This window comes from Salarias fasciatus, chromosome 5 (assembly GCF_902148845.1).
Source record: "Salarias fasciatus chromosome 5, fSalaFa1.1, whole genome shotgun sequence".
Lineage (NCBI taxonomy): Eukaryota > Metazoa > Chordata > Actinopteri > Blenniiformes > Blenniidae > Salarias > Salarias fasciatus.
Window position 1 is genome coordinate 17,727,463 of NC_043749.1, and position 27,114 is coordinate 17,754,576.

Genomic DNA, 27,114 nt, shown 5'->3' on the forward strand with positions numbered 1-27,114 from the left:
CTGACCTTGAGTGCCAGATCGATCATTGAAAGAAGAGTATTTGGCTTTAAAAAAAATCAAAAAGTTGCAATGACAAACTGTAAAACTGTTATATACAACCTGTCACAAGAGGGTTTCTTCAAAACTTTCTGTTTCATTCATTTTATGTGAGTTTGTCTGTGTCTGTTTTCACTTTTCTGGCACAGCTAAACAGTCAAGCCTGCATTTAATGAAACTATCAGCAGCGCTGGTATGGATTGCTTTTGGCGTTGAGAGATATAATGGCAGAGTTCATTTCAACAGTGCGGCTACTCAAGGCGTTCTTGGACTCAGTCGCCCGTTTTCGCTTCAAAAGTTTGTGCTAAAAACTCGTAATTATTTCCTCGTACTGTTAGTTTGTGAGGTATTGCTGTTTTCCTGCCAGTTTAATTGCACGATTACGGTCCAGCACGGGAGGTGTAAGAGCAAGTGTTTTATACGATTTCCTTTTGACTAGCATGTAATTGGAACGATCCAAAGTGACCTTATGGTGTCTTGTTTTGGCAACATGGAGTGAGTGCCAAGCTAATAAATAAAATGAGGCTTTAATAGTGTGTTTCTAAATACAGTTGGCGGCCGTACACCTGGAACACTGCATCGCATTAGATTTAAATCAAAGTCACCTTGTCTCATTTTATAATATACAATAAAGTCGTCTTGAAACCTACTAAATCACATCCAATTAGGCTTTAACAAAATCTTAAAACACTTGTGTTCCTGCGTGTTATGAAACACTGGCGTCCGCTGCCCATCATATCTCCGTGCTTAGCATCTGTCTGATGTCACAAGACGGCAGATCCAGCGTTTTGCCGTTGCTTTCATACTTTAAGTAGCGTATGATTCATGAATCCACTCGCTTATTAATTCTCCTCAGCTTGTGTAAATGACCCTCCTGGGTATATAAGCTTGATAAACCAAAGACATGGATGAAGAGAGAGAGAGGGAGAGAGAGGGAGAGAGAGAGGGAGGGGAGGTGGGAGGCTCGTAGGCTCTTTGAGGAACAGAGTTGTTAGTGCTTTGCCCTCAGGGTGAATGAGAAGTAGCTTTGAGGGCTGCGAGACCGAGGGTCGGTTCCCCCCACCTGAAGGCGTGTTTACCACCGTGTTGCGCGGCGGCTGCGCTTTTGAAGGATCAGTCTTGAGCGCGCCTCTAATTAAAGCTGTCATGGCTGGGTGCCTGCAGGGATAATGTTCTATTATTATAGTCATTTGTTTCAATTAAACGCTGGCTGATTTTACAATAGCGGCCGTGAACCTGTGCGAGTGAGCCATCACTCCAAACAAGATGGCTCCAGTCAAGCAGGGGAGTGAGGAGGAGGAGGAGGAGGAGGAGGAGGGGGGGGAGGGGGGGGGGGGGGGGGGATGTCTCAGGACTGATGGAGGCGCTGATGGCGGTGTGTTCAAACAGGCCGGGGCAGGATGGTGGGGGGGGGGGGGGGATTGTCTGATCGCGCTGATTAAAAAAAGATCAGCAGGAGATGTTTCTTCGAAATCGAAATCAGACAGATGTTATTCAGCATCGCGAGAAGACAAACACTGCCGCGAACAATTAAATCTCACTTCTCATTCACGCAGTGGAAATGAATTGACTCCGGCTCTATTGAAAGTACATAATTAAAAACTGACAGACAAGGAAAATTTATTCCCGATGGCGCGAGCGCATGAAACATGACCACAACTTTTTATTGATTGTGCAAGCTTCCAAAGAGAGCTTTATTATGATGCCAGCGCAATAAAAGCCGCATAGCAATCAGCCCGCTGATTTAAATAATGAAACAGATGCCACTCTGGTATAATCATGGTAAGGACGGAGCAAGGTTAGCCGTTTTCACTCTCCTCTGGTGTGGATCTCCTCTTTCTCCTTGTGGCTGTGTGTAGAGCTCTCTTCTCCCTTCCTCTCATCTCTGTGCTGGTGGTCAAATCCCCTTAGCTAAATCAAATGGTGCAGGCAATTGGAGCGGCCGTGAAACCATTTCAAAGGTAAGGTCAGCAGGAGCAGGGGAACAATGGCTTTGTGATATTCCATCTCGCACACAATGTGCTACACATAATTGGAAAGCCTTTGTTATTTGACTCCCATTTGACTATGATGTACAAGATGTGAATACAAACACGACAGGCGTGACGGCGGCGGAGGAGCACGCTCACGCCGCGTTTCCTGGCTTTACATCACAGTTTAGGTCTGCCTGGCCTGGCTCGTCACCAAAAAGCAATATCTGACTGTCCCCTTGCTGACTTCACCCGTGAATTTTACCGTTCAGGTCATGTGGTGTGTGTGTGTTTATCATTTTTTCCTAGCACCTCTGCTTTTTCTTTACGTGCTCCAGTTTCCCTGCTATTTTTCCTCTCTGAGGGACTCCTGGGGCCTAATAACAAACAACTAAATTTATAGATATTAAGCACAGCTACGACAGTACCCAAGAGAGCGCAGAATCCTATTTTACAAATCATCTAAATATATCAATGAGCCATGAAATAGCAGACGGATGGTGAACAAAGTTGAACGTATTAGTTGCTTTGCATCCATTTATCCAGTGCTGCTGTTTCCACTCAGCGTGTGAAGCAGCCATTAACAGGACGATGGCCAATTACAAAAATCCCTCACAATAACGTAATCATTTTGGCAATGTGATAAAGCCATTAATGTATCAACTCGTTAAAAGTATAAAAGATATTTAAGCCAACATTGCTCTGATATTTTACCAGTGATTTCAGAACCTTGTTGGCCAGTTACCGCGTCGCTGGAGCAGCATTAAAAATCATTTGAACCCTGCTGCCGGTGATATAGTATATAAACGGGACTGCACTCCTTGGAAATACATGTTTTTATACAGTTTCCTTATTAGAAATATTAAGTTGTTGGTGTAGTCGTCATATTCTTTCATTAAGGACACAATATGCAACACTCTCTCAATTAGGATTGTAATTGAAAAACATATATATACATTATTGGCAAATTAGTACAGAATTACATTGAAAATTGTTAAACCGATTTCATTACAGGCCATTATTAAAATGTTGCTCACTGTAGGGTGGAGTTGGCTCTCACAGATGGACTGAGGGTGAAACAAAATGAAATGAAAATCAGGAATAAAGCGAGTCTGAAATATTTGATGTAAAAGAATAATGAAGCTGAAGATTTGTATAAATGTTACAGTAAAATCCTTGCGCTAACATGTTTCCAGTTGTGTTTGAAGTAGTTCTCTGTATCTTCTAATGAGGAAAAACATCAAAAAGCAAACTGAAAGAACTATGAAGAGTTTGCACATTTCATTCTCATTCCTAAAAAAGTGAGCAGTCCTGTCTGTCCTATAATAATTTTATGCATTTTGTCCGGTCTGCTGGTTAAGTAGCTTCATGAGGGCGTGGATAGATTTCATCCCCTCTGATGGAAATATCTCAGCTGAAAGGGGTCACATGCAGATCGCAGGTTGGTATGCCTCATCCCCCCCCCCCCCCCCCCCCCTTTGGCAAACCCATCAAATCTTAAATTACAGGAATGAAATCAGTTTTCCAGGTCTGCCGTTCACGTCTGCGGCCCGGGAGAAGTCAGCATGTGGCGGCTCCATGCTAAAGGCAGAGAGCAGTGGCGAGGTGCGCTCTCGGTGCACTCCCACCTCCTTTGGCCAGCCACTCGGATGACACCATTAGGAATTAGCATACAGTACCTATGGCAACCGGCAACCTTTGTCACATTCTTTCATAATATTTGTACAGCAGTCTGCCACTGAGTTTTTTATGGGTTTTTTTTTTTTTTTTTTTTTTTTTTTTTTAGCTCGGGCTTGATGGCACTATGTGATAACTTCTTGGTATTTTCTGGCTCGCACAGGTGAACTAAAAGCTCTCTGAAACAAGGAGGACAGAAGAATGCCTGCAAGAAGGAAATTATCACAGTGGGAGCGTTTTAAGCAAACGTGTTGCACAATAACAACCTGGTTTTAGAACCTGCGGAAAGATAAAGTAGACTTTCAGACAAGGGAATAATTATTCAGCAAAGTGTGCGCTGTCAGCTTTACGCACAAGGTGGAAGTTTTTCTATTTTAGGATCATTTGGCACAAATGAACATGCAGGCTGAATGAAAATTGAATCAAAGTCCTGAGATATGTTCAGTAAAATAAGTAACGTTACTTGATGACACATGCAAGTTACGGTTTGACTTCAGCTGTTGCATGTCACACTTATTGTTTTAGACTGCGCTTTTTGTAATATGTCATTTAGTATTCACTGCCTTCACATTACATTAATTTGCATATAAAAACAAGAAAACATTCACACACAATTATTTATCTGTCAGCGTCACGTGAAAAGTAAACAATTTGCGATCTAATAAATAATATCAAGAGCTACAGATACAGTACACTAATTAATAGCTGGTTTAGCCTCACCGTGTGAGGAAATGCTGCTGTGAGCTTCACACATGGAGACGCCACTGTGCCTGTAAAGCTTGAGTGACCCCATGTTTTGTGTTTCTTTTTTTTTTTTTTTTCTTGACTCTGCTCGTAATGGTGTGACACCGACTCTCCTGGATGCCGCGGTTCTTCCCCCCCCCCCCCCCCCCCCCCCCCCCCCCCCCCACGTGGAGCCCTCTGCCGTGCACGTCTTCCTCTTGTTTATATTAAACATGGTGTGACTCAGATTAAAGGGTGACAATTTTGCCTGGAGGCTGTTGCTATGGAAATGCATCTGCTATAGCTATGATAGGCCATTCATGTTTGATTAATTGGTTTTTCAATGCTTCTCACTTTGTGAGGACCCTTAAAGAGCAAGTCTATGGAAAATGGGAAATTAATGGTTTTCTATTTCCCTCTTTTTCCTCCTCTTTTTCCCCCCCTTCTCTCGTCTAACTAGTTATTTTGCTGAAGCTATTTCCTCCTGTTTTAAGAAGTGTAGTGACGGTGTTTTGAATTATGATTGGGAGTTGGAGATTGCTGTGGATGGGGGAGGTTTCGAGCTTGGTTATTTGAAATGCAAAAGGAATGTCTTTGTTCACGGCTGGCTTTTGTGAGCAGCTGCTGAGGCAAACACAGAATCTAATGTCGTGTGAATATTATGAGTTTTCAAAGCAGGCCAGAGCCTCATACAACATTACTTTGTTGTGCATTTTTATTCTAGCAATCTACTGGGACCAATTATGATTAGAGAGCTGAGCCTTCATCTCTGAACCTCTACTTGTGTTTATCAAGACCTCATATGCTCGGGCCCTTTCAATTTGATCTTTTTTTTTTTCGCGCTGCACTAATGTGTAATGTATTATTTAACTCATGAATGTTTAAAAGAGCTAACAAATGCTAGTTCATCACTTTCTGATCTGTAAATTGCCAAACATTCCCACTTATGCCTGCATTAAGAGCATCCTTTGGTTCAGGCTCATGTTCTGTCCCCATGAATCTTGGAGGAAAACGTTGGATGTTGTCATTATTCGAAGATCTTTCAAGACGTCAGAAGTTTGTCAGAGTCTGACTTCATGCTCACGAAAAGGTGTGAACTATTTTTGTTACGATTTGTGCATCGAAATGTTGCAAAAGGTGTCAACATGGCAGGAAGTGATTTTTTTTTTTCTCTTTCTTAGAACACAGTGAATATAATGCATCCGCAGGGGGTGGATAGGGTTGTTGATCAATATTATTTACTCAATGATTACCTGTCCAGATCCTGGGATTTATTCATTCTCTAACACAGAATTTTGAGTAGTAGGGTCTGTATTGTTACTCAACAAACACCCAAGGCCACCGCACCACAAAGACCTCGGAGGCTTTACTTGTTGCACTTTCTCGTAATTGCCTGGAGAAGTCATCTGAAGTCAATTGGATTTATGGATTGTACTTTTAACCATAATCGAGAGCTCCATTTATTACTGACATCATGTTGTACTTCAGTAATAATGGCCCTGTGTGATATATCGACGATATTAAAACAATGCAAAATTGCTTCTACGTCTTTAAAGATCCCTGAATGGATCTTAGATGTGGAAATTTTATGTCCTCAACGTATTGTATTTTGAGGGATTAGAAAGTTGAACGTAACCCTGAGAACTTATTACTTTTTGCCGTTAAAAGGAAAAATGTGTCATATAATGGAGTTATGTCTCTCTCCCCAGCTTTTCTTTGGAAGTATTGTATACGAATTCTCATTTTTGCGCTGGTCGCCATTTATTTTCAGATGCTCATATCTGACGGTTTAAATGCACTTGTGAGTGATTTGACTGAACGCAGCTGCTTGTTGTGGTTGTAAACAGAAAACTAAAGCGCTGAACTGAGAAGGTGCTAAATTGCAGAGTTAATCGTGACCCAGAATCACACAAAAATTGTTTATGGTTGCTGAATCTGATCTGTAGCTGCATTATTAAGAATAACTTTATGTAAGCAGCACATCAGTCTTGACGAGTCATGTCCGTGCTTCAGATTAGTTTGGCATGTTGAACGTTAACTTAGTCAGGTTGCTGCTTTTGGATGATTGGTGGGTTTGAACCAGCAATCCACAAAACAAAAAGAAGGTGGTTCAGGAATAACAAAACTTGAGCCCGTTCAAGGTGTTATTAACTCTCTCGTTTCTCCCAAAACACTCTCCCCTCATTCCCACTGAACACGTTACTTTATGTCGTCTGCTTCATCCAACACGCCAACACGCTATATCTCAAATTCTCAAATGTCATCTCCACTTTTGTTCATTTGGCTGATTGGCAAACTGATTATTCTTGAGTTGAGGAGAAGATGGTAAAGCTGGTGTTCTTCTCTCGCCCCAGATGCAGGAGATGGCTTTGCACCACCACCACCACCACCACCACCACCAACAGCAACACCATCACCAGCACCCTGACGGCGCTCATTATGACCCCGCCCGTCACCACCCCCTGATAAACAGCTCACCTCCGATACTCCCCAATCCCATGAGCGCACTGTCCCAGCTGAACCCTCAGGTCAGCCGGAGCGCTCTGCCTCACGGCTCCCCCTCACCTCCCGGAAGTAAATCGGCCACACCCTCCCCTTCAAGCTCCAATCAGGAAGAGGAGACTGATCCTCATTCGAAGGTACTGGCGCGGCTTTCAGGCGAGGGCTCGGCCGTGCTGGGCTCTGACGGCTCACAGAGTTCTGTTTGAGAGGGCAGTGGAGATCAGCATGCTTGTAATTCTTTAAGGCTCGGTTTTTGATTTGAATTCAGAATTCATACTGACTTTGTTGTATTTATTTAATGCTTTTTGCCTTTTTAGATCAAATTAAGCATTTCAAAGGAGCCTGAGATCCGATTGCCATTCAGCCCTCCTGCTCAATGTGAAACGATTTCAAAAGTTAATGTCAAAACGGCGGCTTTTTTCCCGTATAATTGCTTGAAATTAAATATATGCTGCTACGTTCTTTGCAAGTCAAATTAATTATGACATTATTTGTTTGGTTATCAGCGTTTCTTCACACATCAGTTTGTCCCAGCACGCATTCGGCTGCCTGCTTCTCACCGTAGCCACAATTAAAACTGTTCAAAATTTTGTATTTGTTCCATTTAAAGAAAAAATGATTTAATAAATCATATATTACAAAAGTAAAGGTAAAATATAGATAATGTGTTTGACACAAAAAGATCATTTTGTATCTGGTTGCTTCAGAAATAAGTTGTAAATTAGACCTGAGTGGACAAAATGTACACTGTAACTAAGACAACATTAAAAAAAAAATCCATTTCTGAGTTTGCACAATAACTCTAAAACACACCAGACCATTTGTCCATGCCCTTTTTCCATTATTGAACAGTATATAAATGTGATATATTTCCCCTGAGGTCATAAAACTATTCCGATATCCACATGTGTGAAAAATGCGTTAATGAGATGACCGTCAACAACTCCGACTTGATTTGTAGCGAGTCCGAGCCAACTTCGTCACCGGCTTACAGAGTTAGCAGTTCCGTCCAGCCGCCACTCCTTCATTTAAATTACTGCATCATTTAAATGAGAGTAGATGGATACTTGTTTACATTCATTTGGTTTATGTAAATCTGTAAAAACCGCTTTCATAAATTGCCCGCCGACCAGTGTCTCTGTGGATTCGCTTCATTTCTGTCACGGGAGTGTGAATGGGTGTATAATTGAATGTGCCACTTCCACCGTGTTTCAGATCCATCTGTGCATTTAACTGCTAGCTCGCAGTGATACAGTGGAACAAGAAGGGGGATCCTTTAGTTTAAAAAATATGTTTCCCTGCCTATACATCTCTGCCTCTCACTGTGTGTGTGTGAAAAAAAAAAAAAGATTACCATCTCCCCTATCAGTAAGTAATTCCATTTGCTCTCTCCAATTCATTCTGAGACCACATCAAAGCCAGAGCAGATACAGCAGACGATTTAAAATTCCTTTCACCCCAAGCATGAAAAGTCAGAATTTATGACTTGCTCAACAACTGCAAAATAAAGATTTGAAAAGGTTTGATAAATTCAACCAACAGATGTTATTTGTGACAAAGTAAAGCTTGAAGAAAAACACAAACTGCTGTCAACATGTAAACTGTTGCCTTCAGTAAAACATCGCTGCAGTATTCAAGCGTCGAGAAATGAAATTAGTGCTTTAATGAAGTTTACATGCTTCACCTGGGTCTGACGCTGTCGGCGTTCATCAGAGATTAAAGTATTCATTGTGGAGCTCTCCTGTGTTTCCACCCAAGGTCGATGAACCCGGTTTCCGTATCAATAAGGTGTTTTGTTTTTCTCTCTGCCCACTGATGGTTTTCCAGATCACGGGCGAGAAGCGGCCGTCTTCAGAGATGATGAAGCCCAAACCCAAGCCCCAAAAAAAGAAGAAGAAGAAGGATCCCAACGAGCCCACCAAGCCCGTGTCGGCCTACGCCTTGTTCTTCAGGGACACCCAGGCGGCCATTAAAGGACAGAATCCCAACGCCACGTTTGGAGACGTTTCGAAATTAGTCGCCTCCATGTGGGACGGACTCGGGGAGGAGCAGAAACAGGTACAGTCCAAGGATTTGATTCAAGTTGGCTCTTGTGAAATAGTAACATATAATATTCAAGGGAAGAAAAAATGTAAATTAAAAAAATAATAGTTATTCTGATGACACTTTGACCTCAGCTTGACCATTTTTTTGAAAATGATTTGAAGCCAGTGTTGTGTGACATATTTAAATATTTAGTGTGATTTCTGCTTGTGGTCACTCTGTGAATGTAGTTCAATATTTACACCCCTTTTGGTCGCACCGAGTTTTACTGAAAGGAGAAATAACAGAAAGTTGTTTGATTACCAAGGTGACTGTTCGTCTGCAGCCGTCGCACAAGAACAAATTTGTTTGTTGTGCGGTGAAATTGACTGAAAATATTACTCACTATTCAGCAGATTTGTGTTGTCAGATTCAGCACCTGTCCCTCACTTTGCATGACAGAGAAGCTCATTCCGTTCTTATTTATCGTAGCGAGTCGGGCACTGTCCTAACTTCATCTTTTCCACGCTGGTGAGTTCGATGTTCACGTTCAGCCCAGTGCGAGACACGGTGATCATGCATCATTATCCCGTCTCATATGGTGACACTTGTATATAAAAGTAAGTGAAATGTTTGTGGCCATCGGCAGCAGCGTGGCTCTGTCACCTGAATTTGGCTCTATTATAACTCTGCATGCGAAACTCCATTAATACTCACTGCAGTTTTAGATCGTTCCTCTCTGGCATGTTTTCTATTTCATTTTAGCATTCCGGGCCACCACACAAAGTCAAAGGGGTTTCTGTGTGTTTGCGGTAACAAATGACGGTGTGAAATGAATGGAAAACGAGACAGTCTGATGATCATGCGCAGACTCATATTTTTAGAATATCCAGTCAGGGCACAGCCTATTGGGTGTCAAATAAAAGCACCTGTCTCCATGACAAAGTGCAGCCCATTCTCCTCAGCCCCAGCCACCATCTACCAGACCCCATCTCGCATGTGTGTGTATGTGTGTGTGTGTGTGTGTGTGTGTTTTTCTCCCACCAAACCTACTTTATACGCCGGACTTTGGAGGCCGTCTGTCCCTTTTATTTGCAGTTAATTTTTGCCGCCTTCACCAGGGCTCTTCACCATGAATCTTCATTTCGCCGCTGACACCCTTGAATGTGAATTCCTCATTTCCTGTCCTTTTATTTATATCTGTTGCCTGGTGATTTGATCATGCTGGGAATACAAGATTAGCAATTGCCTTGTCCTTGGTTTTGCCTCAAGGACATCTGCTCCTGAAATGTTATTGTTTGTGCTTCTTAACCCTTTGAGTCCTGACTGCTTTTTCACCTTAGATTTTGCGCTGCAGGAAGCATCTCTCTCTCTCTCCTCTCTCTCTCTCTCTCTCTCTCTCTCTCTCTCTCTCTCTCTCTCTCTCTCTCTCTCTCTCTCCCTCCCCATTCGTCCTTCACAGTTCTACCTGCAAACGGAGACGATTCCCACAAAATGGCACATCCACCATTAAAAATCCTTCCATTAAGTGTACCATTCCACGGCTAATTTTTTGATTTGTTTGTGCATCCGCGTGTTTAATCAAACATGTCACCTCGCAAGACGTAATTAACTTGAGGTAATGATGTCATTACGGGATACAATGTGGCGCCCTGTCTGGGCAATAAAACTGTGATTGCTCTAATTATTCCCACTGACTAGCACTATCATTTATTTCACCACAACAAATGGAGAAACTTGATGACCGTGTATTTGCGGAGTGTAAGCAACGCGGGCAAGTTCACATTAATACTCATTAATGTCAGTAATGACAGCTCCTCGCAAAGGCTTAACTCAAGAAAGAACATTTCTTTATCCACATCTGCTGATGTTCGCCGGAACGAAATATGTTTTTGTGGAGCTTTTTCCACGGCCCCTCGTCGTACAACAGCCGTTCAACGTTTCCAGTACACAGATTTGATTTCTATCATAGTCTGTCCTTGATCTACTGCTGTATATATAAGTACATATGTTGTTATTGCTTCTCCTCCAGCATCGACTGTCACGTCATTTCTCTATAGGGCCGATGAGGTGTGTTCTATAATGTCACAGTCAGACCCTCTGGAGCCATGCAGGAGCACCAGAATGTAAACACAACCCTTCCCCTACACACAGCTTTGTTTTAACTAGATCCTGGGCCCTGTTTCCAATTACCTACAGCGCTCCTCAAACACACCATGCAGCAGAATTCACATAAATACATCGAAGGCAGCGTTTTTTTATTGCTGTAGTTTATTGAAGGAACGATCACAAGTTTCACTGTCGTGATTTGTGCTCCTTTTGTGATTCTTCTTGTCGAGCTTCAGCCTGCATATCTCCGCACTTTGCTTGTGTTGTGTATTCTCCAGTGCCGTCCTTGAGTTTGCCAGAACAAAGTGGCTCTTTCCCCCCCCCCGCCTCTAAATTCATGTTTATGTTCATATTTTCTTTTTTTTATTAAGATGTTTTCGCTGCACGCACACTATACAACGTTTTTTTTTTTAATTCCCAAAGGCATTTGCTTTATAGTGCAAGATCAATGCATTATTTGGGCTGTGTTATTCCTCAAGGTGACTACATGTTAAAGCTGCCCCAGAAACACAAAAGAACATTTTTCTTGTTTTTGTTATTTAAGATTAAGATCAATTTTCAGTTTTTATACAGCAGAGGGAAGGAACAGTAATAATTGATTCGAAGGGGGGGGGGCTTAGCTTTTTATAATTGAGTCTGTGTGTTGCAGTTGTGTACTGGTAAAAGGTCGAAGATAGAAGGAAGAGAACTCTGTCACTTTGTTTAAAGAGCGAGTTTTGATAATAAAGTTGGGTAGGTTCCCTTTTCTTGTTATCTATTCCGCTACTATTGGTTCGTTTTGTGTCTGCTGTTCGCATTAACTTCCCTGTTTGGCAGTAAGACTCCTCTCCACCTCTCTCTCTTCTCTTCTACCTCTCTTCCCCGATGTTCCCTCTCTTCCTCCTCCTCCTCTCTGTCTTCGGTCGCAGGGTAATCACTCCCTTCAGTGTCAGCGGGGTGCAGAGTTATTGTCTCCTGTAATTAACTGGTTATCAAACAAGAACATTTCATTAAGGTACAATTAGGGGCTAATTCAGGCGGGACACCTCTGTGTCAGGATTACGATGGAGGCATATGCTCTCCCCTCGCAGCTTTGTTATTTTTAATTCATACTGACCTGCAGCCTTTGACGGCTTCAATTGCTAATGAATCCACTCACTTTGGAATAATTAGACATCCTTAGGCATGGTAATTTATTTAAAAGTATCCGTCGTTGCGCGAATCATTAGCCGCGTTAAATTAATTTGAAATTAAAGCTACTGGGAGTAGTTTGGGTTACTGAGGAAGCAGCCACGAGTCTATCAGCATGTAAGAGGTGGGGGGGGATATGTCACATTCTGTGGGTTTTTTTAGTGCTTTGTTTGGTTCATTCATTTATTTCACAGGAAGTGCTCTTCATTTCCTAATAGATATTTTCTCTTTCTATTGTAAAAAAAAAAAAAAAATGCGTGGAGGACTAATCCCTGTGGATATTGACATGGTGCGAACCCACAATTCATCCAGTCCCGCTCCAAAATATCTGAATGTATATCAGAGAAGGCAAATAATAATAATAATATTGTAAATAGGGATGAGTGAGACGACAAACATCAGCTGTTTGAGCAAGAGATTGTATCCGCCTTCATCCCAGTTTGTTTGCTGCTCTATGTGCATGTCTGTTTGTTTATTGACTCTGTGTGTTCGCGGCTGCCAGCCTATGTGCATTTTGGCAACACATGAATGCTTAATGGTTATTCTACCCCACCTCTTTGAAAGAAATGACCCCTGTCCATGCAGCCACAGTCAGTCCCTCAGTGAGGATCAGTAATTACCCATTGCATTTACTCGCTCGCAAACACACTCTCCCCTTCATATTAAAATGCTCCGGAGACAAGCACGGATCTGAGTCTTCCTCCTCGATTTAAGGGTGGACTCTTTGCAACTTGCCTCCCTTGCATCAAAAAAAAAGAAGAAAAAAAGCAATGGCTGCTATAAAGAGCCTGTGAGTGACATGTGATGACATTAACTCGAATTCCCCGTCTTAACGCATCATTTGAGGTTCATCCAGCAGGCTTGAGATTGCCTCTTTGCTAATGCTGTTTTGGATTCTTTTATTTTTCCCTTTCGCGTCTGAATGATTTGCTGGGACATCAGCTCTGATTAAGAGATGAGCAACTGCCTTAATAGAGGAAGAGACTGAAAAGCAGTACACAAAATGACAAACAGCATCTCACTCCTCATTTAACGCCATAAAATGTTCCTGCTATTTTCTTGTTATTGTGCACAGGTTTTTTTTTTTTTTTTTTTCTCCCCCTCCTTCTTGGCATTTCATTTTGGGACGTCTGAAAGAAATGAAACAATTCAGACGTGCAGCAAAAAGCCATGCAGATGGTGAAATCCCAGTGACCTGGTGGCTGTGCGATGAATTCATCTGATGTGTTTTTCATCAGCGAGCACACCGCCGGGTCACACAATCACACCATGAATCCCAAAATCACATCCACATCAGTCTGTGTTGACCACAGGGTCATTTTAGCCTTTGGTATCACCTTGTAATCAATCGTGGTTGTTGTTGTGTTTGCTCCTGCAGAGCTACAAGAGGAAAACAGAGGCTGCTAAGAAGGAGTACCTGAAAGCCCTGGCCGCCTACAGAGCCAGTCTGGTTTCCAAGGTAACAGCGGGGGTCACGTCTTTGATATACATGGGTCAGCGGCGATATAAGGGATGATAAATTAGAGAGAGGATACCTCTCACTCTCATTCCGAGAAAAGGGTCCACTGGCTGCACTGAGGGGTTGGTATGTTTGTGCGTCAAAAAGTGTGTTTGTGTGCATATATCTGTGTGTGTGTGCTCAAAGGAGAACAGTGAAAATTAGATCTCAAACACACCTGATTTGTCACCTGGGGAGAAATGGAAAGTAATAGTACACATTTGTGTGCTCATCGGTGTACACTCGCACGAGTCGAAGTGGACATTACCCGTCATCTGCTGTCCTCCCGGTGTTTCTGTCCTCCCTGATGGGCCGCTAATGTGTTGGCTGAGGTTCACTCCAGCCCTCTGCTCTCCCTCCTAAAACAAGTTACAACACTTTACTCTCAAACAATTTGACATTTTCGCAGCAGCCTGTGTGTTAAAACATCTGCGGGGCTTTTACAATTGGCGTGAGAGCACAGGGGCGTTTTAATCTGCTCATATACTGCAGTTCATTTCTGTATTTCTGCATTGTTTTTTTTAAATACGGCCTTAAATTGCATTCGCATATACCCAAGTTCCTCCTCCTCCTCCTCCTCCTCCTCATCCTCCCTCCCCTCGTCTTCCTCCCCAAAGCACAGCACCACACTTCCTCTCATGTTCATGGGCCGAAAACAAGCACCTTGATTAAGGCATGAATAGTTAATTCATCAGCCTCTTCACTGTGGCATACTTTCAACTAAAAAGACTATTCTCATCTCTTGTCTTTGGTGCAATTAGACATTCATGTCAGAGCTCTTACACAGAGGCTTGATTGATACTATATGTTGGTAGATTGCCAGTCAAAAAAAAAAAAAAAAAAACTGACTGACAAAAATAAACCTGCAAACCCTCCTTCACTCATTCAGGAGCAACCAATCTGAATGCGAGGCTGAATCTCACGATTCAACGCAACTCTCTTTTTTTAATTACCAATGAAGGAGTCTTTTCAGAGTGAATTGGGGTGGGTGGAATTGGAGGTAATTGGAGCATCATTTGAAGGATTCACATCTTCAGCTTGCACCTGTTGCCTTTTTGTTTTGTGACGCATGTTAGTTTGTTTGGGAGGAGAAGAAAAAAACAAAAGTTTGATTGCTACCCACTACGTGTCACTGCACTCCTCTTTGTGTTTATTCTAATGCAGAAAAAAAAAATCCATGCACAAGATTTTATAAAGTTTAAGATTGCACCATATTGTAATATCTTACAAATTGCAATCAACTATCAATGTCTGTTTTGAAGAAAACAACAACCAAACCTACAGACTTTAATGGTTTATTTTCCACTTGACCCTGCTAATGTGTCCCTCTGCTTTGGCCGTCCGTTCATCTGCGCCCATTGATTATTTCGCGGATTCAGTTGGATGGATGCGAGCCATTACTAAACAGCAGACCGCCACACATCACTCCTGCCGGCCTGACAGTTAATGAGAAACACTAGATATATTTCATATATATACAAGAAACAAGAGGGGCGGGAGCGGACCGTGCCTGGGTTATTGTTCCTTCCATCCTGGCGGGGTCTCCCGAGACTGTGGGAACAAAACATATTCCCTAGATAAGGAATCATTAAATATTTAGGTGAGGGTCTGTTTTAGGTTTGTTCGGAGTTAGAGTCATGTGAAGATGAGGTTAGGAGTCGGACAGACAGTACAGTAGTCGCGTCTGTGTCGAGAGAGCGTTGGAGTTGGATTTAATGTAAGTCAATGTCATGTCCCTGGAAAGCACACAGCATCTGTGTGTGTGTGAGTGTGTGAGGTGGGGGTTGGCTGAATAAATAAAAAGAGGTGAATGTGGATAGAATTAGCAATGATGGCTTTACACAATAAAGACACTTTACTGTGTGTAATGAATGTTATCGCATTAACGCATACCGTTGACCATGTAAGAAGCAATAAACACCAATGCTGTCACATTTTTAAAAAAGTTTCCTGGTTGAGCAGCTGTGTCACCTTTCAATTTATTCCATAAATTCAAATGTACAGATCCCAGCTGCTGCTGCTCTCCTGCTTCATTGACGACTTCTTCCCTGACAGGGTTGTCTCGGCGCAAACGAAAAGGCTCGCAGATTTAAATGACAGTTTTATCACTTCAGCTGCCATCAGATCCTTCCACTGTCTGCAATGTCACAATTTATATGTGCACACTTAAACTGCACATTAACAGTAGATGGTAGTGGGAAAAGAAGCTGTAGGGACAGAGTAGCAGTGCTGGACATGCAGTTTTGATTCTTCCAGCAAGTCCAATCTGGAGAAACCCACAGCTGCTCTTAAATGAAAAGTCCAGTTTATTACACCTCTGGTCTTCTTCTTGTGACTCTGGGCATCATTTCTAGTGGCTCTGATAACATTTTACTCATCAAAAGAAACTGCTGAGATCTGGGAGGCAAGGCAGCATCAATAATGTCAGGCAGGGCAAGGAACAGGAACGGTCTGGCAATCATACGGCTCGTAAACAAGCAACATGATCTAAAGACTTTATACGGAATAAAAACTGAATGTAAGCACATAAAAAGTATCTCATGATGTGATGAAAACTATGCATGCACAACTCCAAAAAGTAGAACCTGAGAGTTCTTAACTGCAATCATCATTGAAGATGGAGGTATTGTTACGATCGCTGTAAGTGTTTTTTTTGCTCTCCCTCCTTTCTAGACATATAATGACCCAGTGGAGACGAAAAGTGCGCAAACGAGCCAGGCGTCTCCACATATGATGCCAGCCAACCCGCCCCTGTACAGCGTGCCACCTCCCCCGCAGCCGTCGTCGCCATACCTGGGGCCCGGGGCCTTCCCCCTCACCGACCTGCAGAGCTACGCGGGACACGCCCCCCGCCACGCCCTGTCGCAGACGCTCAGCCAATCGCAGATGCTGCCCAGCATTAGTGCCTCTCCCCCTTCCTCCTTCCAGATCAGTCCGCCGCTTCACCCCCACCAGCAGCTCTCCCTGCACCAGAGCTCGCTCCTCAACCAGCCCATCCGCATGCAGCAGGTCCAATCCCAGCCAATCATCTCTCACCAAATGGGGCTCCAGGCCTCTCTCCACTCCCCGCCACCAGGGCAGCAGGTACAAAACACACTGCGCCGTCGTTGGAGTGAAACGGTTTCAACCTCGAGATGTTGGCTCATTTTTAATTTCCTTCCTCCAGGGTTTCCCCCACCTCCAGTCAGAGTATCAGAAGAGCATTGGCGGTTCCCAGTCTCCAGGAGCCCCTGGTCCCGGTCCAGGCCCTGGAGTGGCTCAGACCCACGACTGGGACAGTGAATACTGCAATCGGGAGTGTGGCAACCACTGCAGGTCAGCAGAGACTGACGCATACCGAGTAGTCCAAAGTTACATTCAGAAAAGAGACAAATGAATTCAGTGCAACCAGGTAAACACCCTGGGCGTCATTTACTCAGAACCTGTATAAAGCATGCTAAACTGCGGGCTCACACAAATAGACGACGCTTTCGGTTTGGTTTCCATGTCTGTTCGCTTGCTGTGGCATGATTGGATTAACACTGAGTCCCCACAAGCACAAAAATGAAACGTGGTTCCACGCAGGAAGGAGGGTCCTTACGTACAATGGATCTTCATGGCAAATGATCATTATTTTACAGAGAGAGAGAAAGAAAAACAGAATGAGAAAAGTACATGTGCAAGAATTAATTGGTACAAAACAGAAAACATCTTATAACGAAGTCCGAAAAATTAAACACTTGCAGCAGAGTTCCTGTTGACAGTTTAGACTAACAGACGAAATCATTCATAAAAATCACACCAATCACAGGTTGATGAATCAGCATAAGCTTGTCTCAGTGACTGGAGTAATCTGGACAATACGCCCGATAACCCCCATAATAAGAAGGCAAATGCGCCAAACCGTTCCATCGTGTGTCTGTCAGACGCGATCGTCTCTTCATCGTTTGTGTTTGTGTGTTTGCACCCATCAGGTCCACTGTCATTTGCATTTTTGACACATTCTTATCAATTGTGTGACATAAAAAAGTTGAAATTACTCGAACCAATAGCTTGCTCATTGGTCAGGCAAACCAGGATCCAGCTCGAATTTAAAACTCTAAGAAATAAATATGTTCAGTATGCTCTTAAAATAAAAAAATAAAAAAATAAAAAAACTTGTCAATTGGGTTGTTGAGAGGAGACAGCTGGACAGCTGGACAGGTAATAGTGAGATAATAGAGCTTGTCATGTGTTTGTCAAACAGCAGTAAAAAACAGATGTTCCAGTCAGTCCGGCAGCAGTGGGGATCCAGCGCTCCAGTCCTGCTCACTTACTATAACGGCTGTTTTATGACTGTAGTTTAAGGTTTAGCCAGATAAAAACTTAAATCCAGCCACCAGGGAATCACAAGTTCAGTCCTCCCACTTTGGGCTCTCTTGTACTTCACTTTTTTTGATGTCGCTGTTTTTGTTTTTATCGTTACATCTTCAGCTGGAATCTAACCTGTGTCTCTGTTTTGTTTGTTTCTTTTTTGTTGATTTTTTTGTTTTGTTTTGTTTTTTTTGTTTTTCCAGTGGCAGCATGATAGGCAGGGACAAGCCACTCTACCTCACCTGAAACTGAAGATCATACTCTGTCGACAAAAAAAAAAAAAAAAAAAAGACACCGAGGAGTCTACTCTCATCCCCCACGCCCCCCCCCCCCCCGGTTCCCCGAACCCTCCTCCATTGCACATACCGACATGCGATGCACACCTGACATACAAGAACACACAGACACGCACACACACACATTCCCAAACACACCATCATCACCACCACCATCTTGTTTTTTTTTTTTTTTTGTCAATGTAATTATTCTTTTTCCTCAGTTTCTAGACTTTGTGACCAGAGCTTTTTGACTAGATGACTACTGTCTGTACCACTTAATGTATTAGCAGTCTTCTTGCTGTTTAAATTTGCCAAGCACTTATAAAAGTCTCTCCCCCTCTTCCTCCTCCTCTTCCTCTCTGAGTTGTGCGTCTCGGCCCTCTCCGACACAGGCGGGTTACAGGAGCACTCCTCCAGCGTGTCACCATCGCAGTCCCCTCAGGGACCCCATCCAGCTTTAATTAGAGTGAGACAAAAAAGTAATACTCTTCCTCTTTGTTAATTATTTTATTCTAATTTTTTTTTTCCCCGCTCTTCTCTTCAGTGTTGTTGTTGCTGTTTTATTTATTTCTGGCTTGCTAAGTTTGTTTTTCCTTTTTATTTTATTTTTTCATTTTCTATTTTGCCAATAAGCGAGGGGCCCCGTACTGTAGAGAAATATTAACTTCTAGTAGGTTCAGCACAGGCCTTGGTGTTATGGTAGCTTTGCTTAAGGGCCTGCAGATTAATACAAAAAGTTTAGGCAGGGAGGAAAAACAAAACAAAACAAAAACAAAAAAAAAAAATAGAAATCTTTTTTTAATATTGAAGACCTGTTGAGGTCTACCGAGCTGTCACAGTGTGATTGTAAATATCACTTTTACGGGATCAAATTGGGAATTGGAAGTCCAGACAGATCTGTTTCTTCAATCTTACATGTAAGTCATCGTGTGTGCGTGCATGTGGCGCGAGTGCGAGTGCGTGCGTGCGTGCGTGCGTGCGTGCGTCTGGACGTTTGAATGTACTGCATTCATGACGTGTGCAGTCGGGTATGTGTTGCAACGTGCACGGACACACACACCCGTGCGCGGAGTGTCGAGTCCTTCTCGTGAATTTTAACAGCCCTGTGCAGCTGGATTTCAGAGGAGTATTTCACACTCTCCTTCTTGCATTAAATCTGTGCTCACTGGTGTGTTTTTTTCCAATAAAGTTCAATCTAAAAACTGAATACACAATATGTGTCCTGCAGATCATTAAATGGAAAGAGAGAGAGGGAGAGCCAGGTGAGAGATAGATGGAAAAAAAAAAAAAAAGAGAAAGAAATGCTGTGAGATAAAATGAGATGTAATGTTGCAGGTTGAGAGAGAGAAAAAAAAAATAAAAAAAAAAGAGAGAGAAAAGATGCCTCAAAATGCCTGCCCCTCCTCGGGTTCTTCTGTCTCACCATAATGTCGGTTTTTTTTGTCCCCTCGACATACAGAAGTGAAGTAACGAAACATGTGAATGGAGCCATCACATCCACATTATACAGTGATTTTTATAAGTTTCTAGTTGGTGTTTGGTTGTGTTGAGATCATCTTTTTAACTTGTGTGATTAACAGAAATGCATTTTTTTTTTTTTTTTGCCGACGACGACATCTCGTTTTTATCTCTTACGTGTAGCATAACTTCAGTTTTAGTTGCTGCAGAAACTATAACATTTTAAGTTGTGTACAAAAAAAAAGGAAATAAAACCTGCCAATTGTAGTTATTTTATTTGTAAAGCCAGTAATGATAAATATTTTAAATGGTTACCAGTATATTGTTTTCTGCTAGTTGCCCATCAGCCATTTGACAGGTTTTTCTTATTTATGACAGAAATTAGGTCACTTTTGCTTCTTACAATGGAGGTGTATTTTTATTCTTTTATTTTATTGTTTCTTTGCGTTGGTTTGATAAAAAAGGAGAAAAAAAAAACAAAGATGATGACCACGACAATGATTTTGTTTTCCATTTATTTTATACATTTGGGGTGCTGCGCCTTTCTTTCCTTGCTAGCAGCATCGGTTTGTGTCACAATGCTTCTTTTATTTCAAACCTGCATAATAAATAAAAAAAAAGTTTAAAAATGACTTTGTGTTATGCTTTTTTTTTTTTCTTTTTCTTTCATCCCTACTTTAATTGCTGGATCACACTTTACAAAAAGAAATTATAATACCCATTTTTAAGATGCAACAAACGTCCCCAACTTATTGTAGTTTGCAGTGTGTTTGCGCTCAGGAGGGTCACATTTTGTATCCCGTATTTATATTTAGCTCCGGACTCCAATGGCATCGGCTAATTAACCACGGACGCAGGGTACACCAGCCAGCGTGGATACTGCCAGTAAACTATCTTAACAAACAAGAGAGCAGATGCGAGAGGGACGTTTGCTTTGCTTGTGAAAGTAGTGCATCGTAGGCGTCTAGTGCGAGATAAAGAGAACAGAGAAATGCAATGTGCATACAAACTCAGGCAGCCGTCCAACTGCTGATTTTACCCCAATTGCACACAAGTCTTCTTGGGAGACTTTATGAGGGAGAGAAAGAAAGAGAGACTGAAATGGAACTGTCACGATCCCTCCATTCGATGTTTTATTCATTTGACGTCTGCCTGCCGTCTCTTCTTCAGTGGTATTGAATTGGCAAATAGATCATTATTGGACAATTGGAAAACCTGCCACTTTGTGATATGACACACATTATATGAAAATCACAGTCATACATTCTTAATGCAGTGTCAGATAAAAGAGGTTTTGGGTGCAGCCACGCACACTCGCTTCCGTGCCTTTTTTTTTTTTTTTTTTTTTGTACGTACAGTCGTGTTTGTGTGTGTGAGTGTGTTTTTCTTATCTTCTGCGTTGGGTGTTGCCTCTCCTCTCGAGCTGTAGGTATATTTTCTGCATATAAAAGTGGTGGGTTAACAATGGTAACAATAGATTTCAGTGGCAACAATAGTTTCCTCTTTCTTTATTTGAGACAACATTAAAAAAAAAAAAAAAGAAGAGAAAAGCCAGTCATATTTGTGCTGCTCTGCCATCTGCAGCCATGCTGGCTGTTGTTGTCTGTAGTAATACTGTAGTAAATATTGCAAGAAGACAGTATCAATTTGACACTTCTGTCAGACCCTTTAATCCCATCCTTCATCTCAGAGTCAAAGTCACGGGGGCCAGCGGAGAATGAAAAGTAACAATTTATGGGGGGGGGGTTGCCATTGAAAGGAGGTGAGCGCGTCGGTCTTGTGGGTTTCCATAGATTTAAAAAGACCAGAGCAGCGGCTAAATGGAAGTCATCAGTAAGACCAGGCTGCATGTCCATGACAAGGTCACTCTGGTGTCCATTAGGAAAGAACAATCAGTAAAACCCACTGCTTTTATTATATTCATCCCAAAAGGATGGAATTTCTTATTATACTATAAATTACTATGATCGCTTTATTCAAGGGTTGGCTGAATTGTAAACTGTTTGTTCAACACTAATAATATTAATCAGTGTTTCGTGACGGCTTCCCATCTGTCATACGGATGTTTGTCACTAGTTGGAGCTTTTTTGTGCTTAGAAATAATGAAAATGAGAAACATGTTAAACAGGTCAGCTCGAACACCGAAGCTCTGCAGCCCCAACTAGTGGCGGTTATGTGCACGACCGCTAAAATGCCTTCCCTAAGCAACAAGAATTAGCTCAACTGACGACTACTTGTGTTTAGAAATGGAGAAATTCCAGTCTTTGAGAGGACCTAAATGGAATTCATGCACACCGAAGCTAATGTTAAAGTTAATACTCATGCTGTGGTCAAACAGCAACATACAAGCGAGAATCTGTTAAATTAAACAGAATGTATTTGATTAATTTATCTACTATAATTAGGTCAGTAAGAATAAAGTTTAACTTTTGCAAGAAATAGAGAATCATTGGTAGTAATAATAAACTGATTCAGTGCAAAGCTCTTCAGGTAATTTTCCCTGCCTGTAATTTAGTTATTTTAATGTATTTTGTTTGTTTTGTGTTAAACAACTGTGTTTTCTATTTCCTGTGATTAAACGGTGCCACAACTGGTTCTACAGTCAATCTCAAAACTAATTCAGCTGACCACGAGACCGCCGGTGACCTGGATGTTCCAGAGCTTTTAGTCAAACTCAAGGTTTCTCTTTTACACGAAGCCTTTCACAGACCGTCCGCACAGAACGTTTTGCCTGCACCTTCGGCGCTGCGGTGGGGAAACAAACAGCAGGAAATGTGGGTGGTTTTAACAAGAAATGAGTTTCGCTTTGTGCTCAGAACCAGTGACAGTTTCCTTTTTTGAGCTGGCTCTGGTGCACGAAATAAGAAAAAAAAAAAAAAAGAAGTGCTTTAATGACAATTGATTTTTGATTTGCTGGATTGTTTGTGATGAGTTCTGTAAAGTTGTTCACAATTTGTAATGAAGACAATTCTGTAATAAAGATGAAGTGTTTTACACAGTGTTTTTATTTATGTGTTCGAACCAAAGAACTTGGGCTAAAAGTCAACAGAAGGTGGCAGGATATATCGCACAGGACACCGACTTGAGGCACAAAGCACACTTGTGGTTTCACACCTATAGATAAATACGTAATCCAGGATATATGCTATGTCAACTCTGACCACTGTAAACTGCCCTATTTCAGCAATTTCCTGTTGTTGTTTTTTTTCTGATATGATAAAGTTCAAAGTTCTTGAAGTGATTTTCCAAAAAAAAAAAAAAAAAAATGAAAGCTTTAGGTTATTTCTCCAAGTTTCCCCTCACACACATTCTGAAACGTCAGGTGATGAAGGCGTTCTCATTCTGACTGCTTCAAACCAAATTTGAATATCTCAATATCAATTGAACCAGTTTGCTTCAAGCTTGAAGAAAGAATAAGAGCATTATCTGGAATATTTATATGAACAGTTTAAAAAAAAAGAAGACTTTTCCCTTTGTTTTATTTATTTTGAGATATAAAAGACTAGTACTTCAGAATATATATAAAAAAAAAATTTTTACATTTCTGCTCAGAGGAAGTGGGAAGCCTTTGTTAATCCCACCCCCATTTCACCTCATATGAAAGTTAACATTATGAATGTAAATACTCACTCCTGTCTGCTGAACCTCTAAACCGGGACAGACAGCGACTGGCCTCATTTCACACAGACTCATTCAACAATATTTAAATTCTATAACCAGAAAGGAAATGAAAATAGAGGCAATATGCATTCACGGTGGTGTTATCACGAGCAACAGTCAACCGGAACTCCCAGAATAACCAGATAAAAATGATGATAGCAATACTAATGATGATAATAGTGGTATTGAGCATCACATAAGGTAAAAAACAACAATCACACATCAACTTAAGTGTTTACACACTCGATCATTACACTGGGACCAGACCATATGTTTAAATGACAGTTTAAATCTGTGGATATTTTGGCAAAGCTTGTGATGAATATCCAGGCTGTTCCAAAGTCTCGCTCCACATACGCACAAAAAACTTACAAAATGTAGACAATGTGTAAATCTCCATACACTCCCAGGTTAGGAGAACTCTCACAAATTGTGAATTACCTGGTAGTTATTTGTTGAATGCCTTAAATCAAATTATTTATGTAGCACACTTTACAAGATCCTGGAGTTTTAGTAGTTTGGACCGAATAAACGGTTTGTGTTCTAGAAATCCAACCTTGTGGATAATCCACACAGCTCATTACTGTAATGAGACAAAAGGATTGATTGCACTTTGCTGAGAAATTCCCCACACTTCAACACAACATGTGAAGTATGGTAGTACCAAGGGGCAGTACAGAGTACGGCGCGCATAAGGTGTGGTTTCACTTCGTTTATAACCAAAAGGCAGTTGGAGATTTTTGTTTTCATGTGTCTGACGTGTCTTTTCATGATCATTTAGTGTCTATTATAACTGAGAAATATATTCCCTTCGACATTTTCAGTTTGGACACCGTTAGTCATTTTTCTGTGGTTCTGAGTTGGTTTTGACTTTTCCAAACATCATCACTTTAGTCTTATTTATAATTATTGATAGTTTATCACTCTCCATTCACTTATTCAGATAATTTAATTTCTTGTTTACCATGGCTTCAAATACATTACTGCTAAAGAATATGATGGTGTCATCTGCGAAAAGTAAAGGCTTTGCGATTGAGATACATGAAATATGTCATTGATATAAATATTGAACAATACTGGTCCCAAAACGGACCCCTGGGGGACTCCACAAGACATGTCAAGTTTTTCTGGACGACTTCTGTCCCATTTTAATATTTCCTTGAGCTAGCTTGTTAACCACTCCAAGGAACACTCCGAATACCACATTTGAGTTTAATGAGCAGGACTGAGTTTTTGTGTCAAAAGATTTTTTAATTCAATAAGATCTCCAATTGAGTGTTTTTGTTTTTTTAGATCCAGTGCGTTAGTGATTTCTTTTATTACTTCAGTTGCTGCCATCATCATGGTGGCTTTTGTTCTGAAACTGCAGTAACCTTGATTAATTGTCTGATGTTTATCAAGGAACTTTATTAGCTGGGAATTAAAGGAGTTTTTCTAAGATTTTGGAAAGACTTATGACTGTAAAAGTGGAAATAATTGAAAATAAACCCTGAAAAACAAATTCATTGCTGGCTCATAAGCAGACACAGACTGTCAGACAGCTCTACGTGCCTTCACACCAGTGTGATTTATCTCATGTTCGTTGTGAGAAAAATCTGAATCTGTATTAACAACGGAAACACTAATATGCTGAAACGCTGACGTGGCATCCCCAACTCTTCTGCAGTGCGCCTGTGGTAACCCTGCTGGTGTGGTTCGTTTAATCTGCTGCTGAAGTAGCTTTGATCGTAAGAGGAGAGGAACCATTTAATTTATCCTCAAAAATAAATCAATAAAAAAACAGACAGATACCTGATAATAGTTTTTTAATAAACTATTAAAGCTGCATATGAACTGGAGATCCCATCAAAGTAATGTCAACACAGGTTCAACGTAACAATTTTACTTTTCGCTTTATCTTGTGTCGATTCTCACTTCATAAATGCATGCAGGATGTGAACATTTTGTATCAGAGCTGGGGGAAACCATCTCAAACGTGAACTGATTGAACTTCTGGTTTTATCATCCTGGCTGATGTAAAGTACTATTGTGATGAAACATTATAAATTAGTGAAAATATACCCATATTGAATCACCCAGCCAGGAGGACTGTGGATTGTATCTCCCATGTTGACCTTGTGTTGTCTGGAACAGGTTTGCTCTCTCTGCAGCCCTGGTCCGCTTCACAGGAGCAGAAGGTGGATCTAACTCTTTACTAACATTACAAAACCAACTTGCTGTATGTTAGAAAAGGTCTGAATGCATGTGATTGTTGCACATTTCCAAAAGGTCCGTTTGTCTGACTGGAAACACAGAGTGAGGTGCAAAAGCTGATGCTGCACTTCAGACTTGGTGAACATGTGAAAATTGTGGTTGAGAGCATTAAGCCAGCGGTGGCCGGAAGACAGACTTGTTTGATGAGAAGTGGAGTTCTCAGCCCCCCTCCTCCCCCGCTCCCCTTTCTGCCCCGCCTCCAATGGGCTGGGAGCTGTACGGGGCAGGAGCCCCCATCCCTGCAGAGAACCCACAGCACTTTACTGACTAAGAGGTAAAATAATACAGCCTCGCATTTCACCATCTCAGCGTTCTCCATCTTAGGTCCTGACTTGAAGTGTCGGTGAGTCAGATTGAGAACCGCACATGTAACTATTTTCTCATCACCTCCACTGTCATCTGTGAAAGTCAGCTCTCTCTGTGCTCTGGATCACCTCAGACTGGAGCCGCAGAAACGGGACCAGCCATACACAGTCATTTCAGATGTTTGTTAAACACCGCAGCTGCTCTATTTGAGCAATACCGCCCACACATGCTGCACCTCAGATCCTCCAATAATTGCATGTTGGAGAGAGTGTTAGAAAGAAACGGTTATGTTATTGTAATAAGGTTCTGGTCCAGATGTTTGGGATTAAAGGCTTGTTATAAAAATACAAAGTAGTTACTCAGGAAGTTAGGTATTCGGCTCTGTCATGCACATGGCATGAAAGGCTGTTTGAATAAGCTCCGAGATGAGATTGGGAAAGGGATTCGACTGGAAATAGTGCAACATGTTGGCATGTTGTATAATAGACTGTCGTAGCATTTGGTTGGCAAAAAAAAAGGTCCATGTTCTTAAAATCAGCGGCATAGCAACCAAGCTGTGAAACGTGGTTCGCCAATATACAGTAAACATAACATAACAATGCATTACAGTGATTTATTCTGACTTCATCAGGGCTGTTATGGCCTTTGAAACAGCTCTGCTTAATTCACTCATATAATCATCGAACACAAAACATTTAGGAGGCGTTTGGGAAAATAAATACAGTTTACAACCATTTTTAAATGCTGTGTTTACTCGGTAATTGGATTATGAGAAGGTTCTGAATTCACTGATAACAGACCACAAATAAAATGACTCCTAAAAATGAAGAATGGGATTTTTGCAGCTTGCCCCTTAAAGCAGAGATCACATACTGTATTCATGCTGCTGTTTGACAACATCGCTTAAAAATATGCTTATGGAAAAGAACGGGGCTGTGTGATATCAGGTGAATATTTTAATGTCACTGTGTCTTGAGTCTTGTTCTTGGCTCATGATTATTCATGCACGATACTACAGATCTCGTTTCTGAGCTGCGATATGAATGCATTTCAAACACACAGCCACGTTACCGTTACTAATCATCCGCAAAAGAAGTAGTCCCACGAACCAGCAGGACAC

At 41.6% G+C, this 27,114-nt stretch overlaps 1 protein-coding gene across 9 annotated transcripts in view; it reads left to right on the forward strand.

The window, feature by feature from the left end:
- Window positions 1–20,009, forward strand: part of tox2 (TOX high mobility group box family member 2) — a 112,154-nt gene extending 92,145 nt beyond the window's left edge. For 3 of the 9 annotated variants that reach the window (XM_030091221.1, XM_030091222.1, XM_030091217.1), the window contains exons 5-9: window positions 6,761–7,045; window positions 8,724–8,966; window positions 13,588–13,668; window positions 16,381–16,791; window positions 16,874–17,942. In XM_030091221.1, the coding sequence (XP_029947081.1) occupies window positions 6,761–7,045; window positions 8,724–8,966; window positions 13,588–13,668; window positions 16,381–16,791; window positions 16,874–17,083 (1,230 nt within the window). In that variant the 3' untranslated portion in view covers window positions 17,084–17,942. Of the gene's footprint in view, window positions 1–6,760; window positions 7,046–8,723; window positions 8,967–13,587; window positions 13,669–16,380; window positions 16,792–16,873; window positions 17,943–18,242 lie in introns of those variants that run through there. The other 6 variants (XM_030091219.1, XM_030091220.1, XM_030091218.1 and 3 more) reach the window with 6 other exon arrangements.
- The last annotated feature ends 7,105 nt before the right edge of the window (window positions 20,010–27,114 follow it).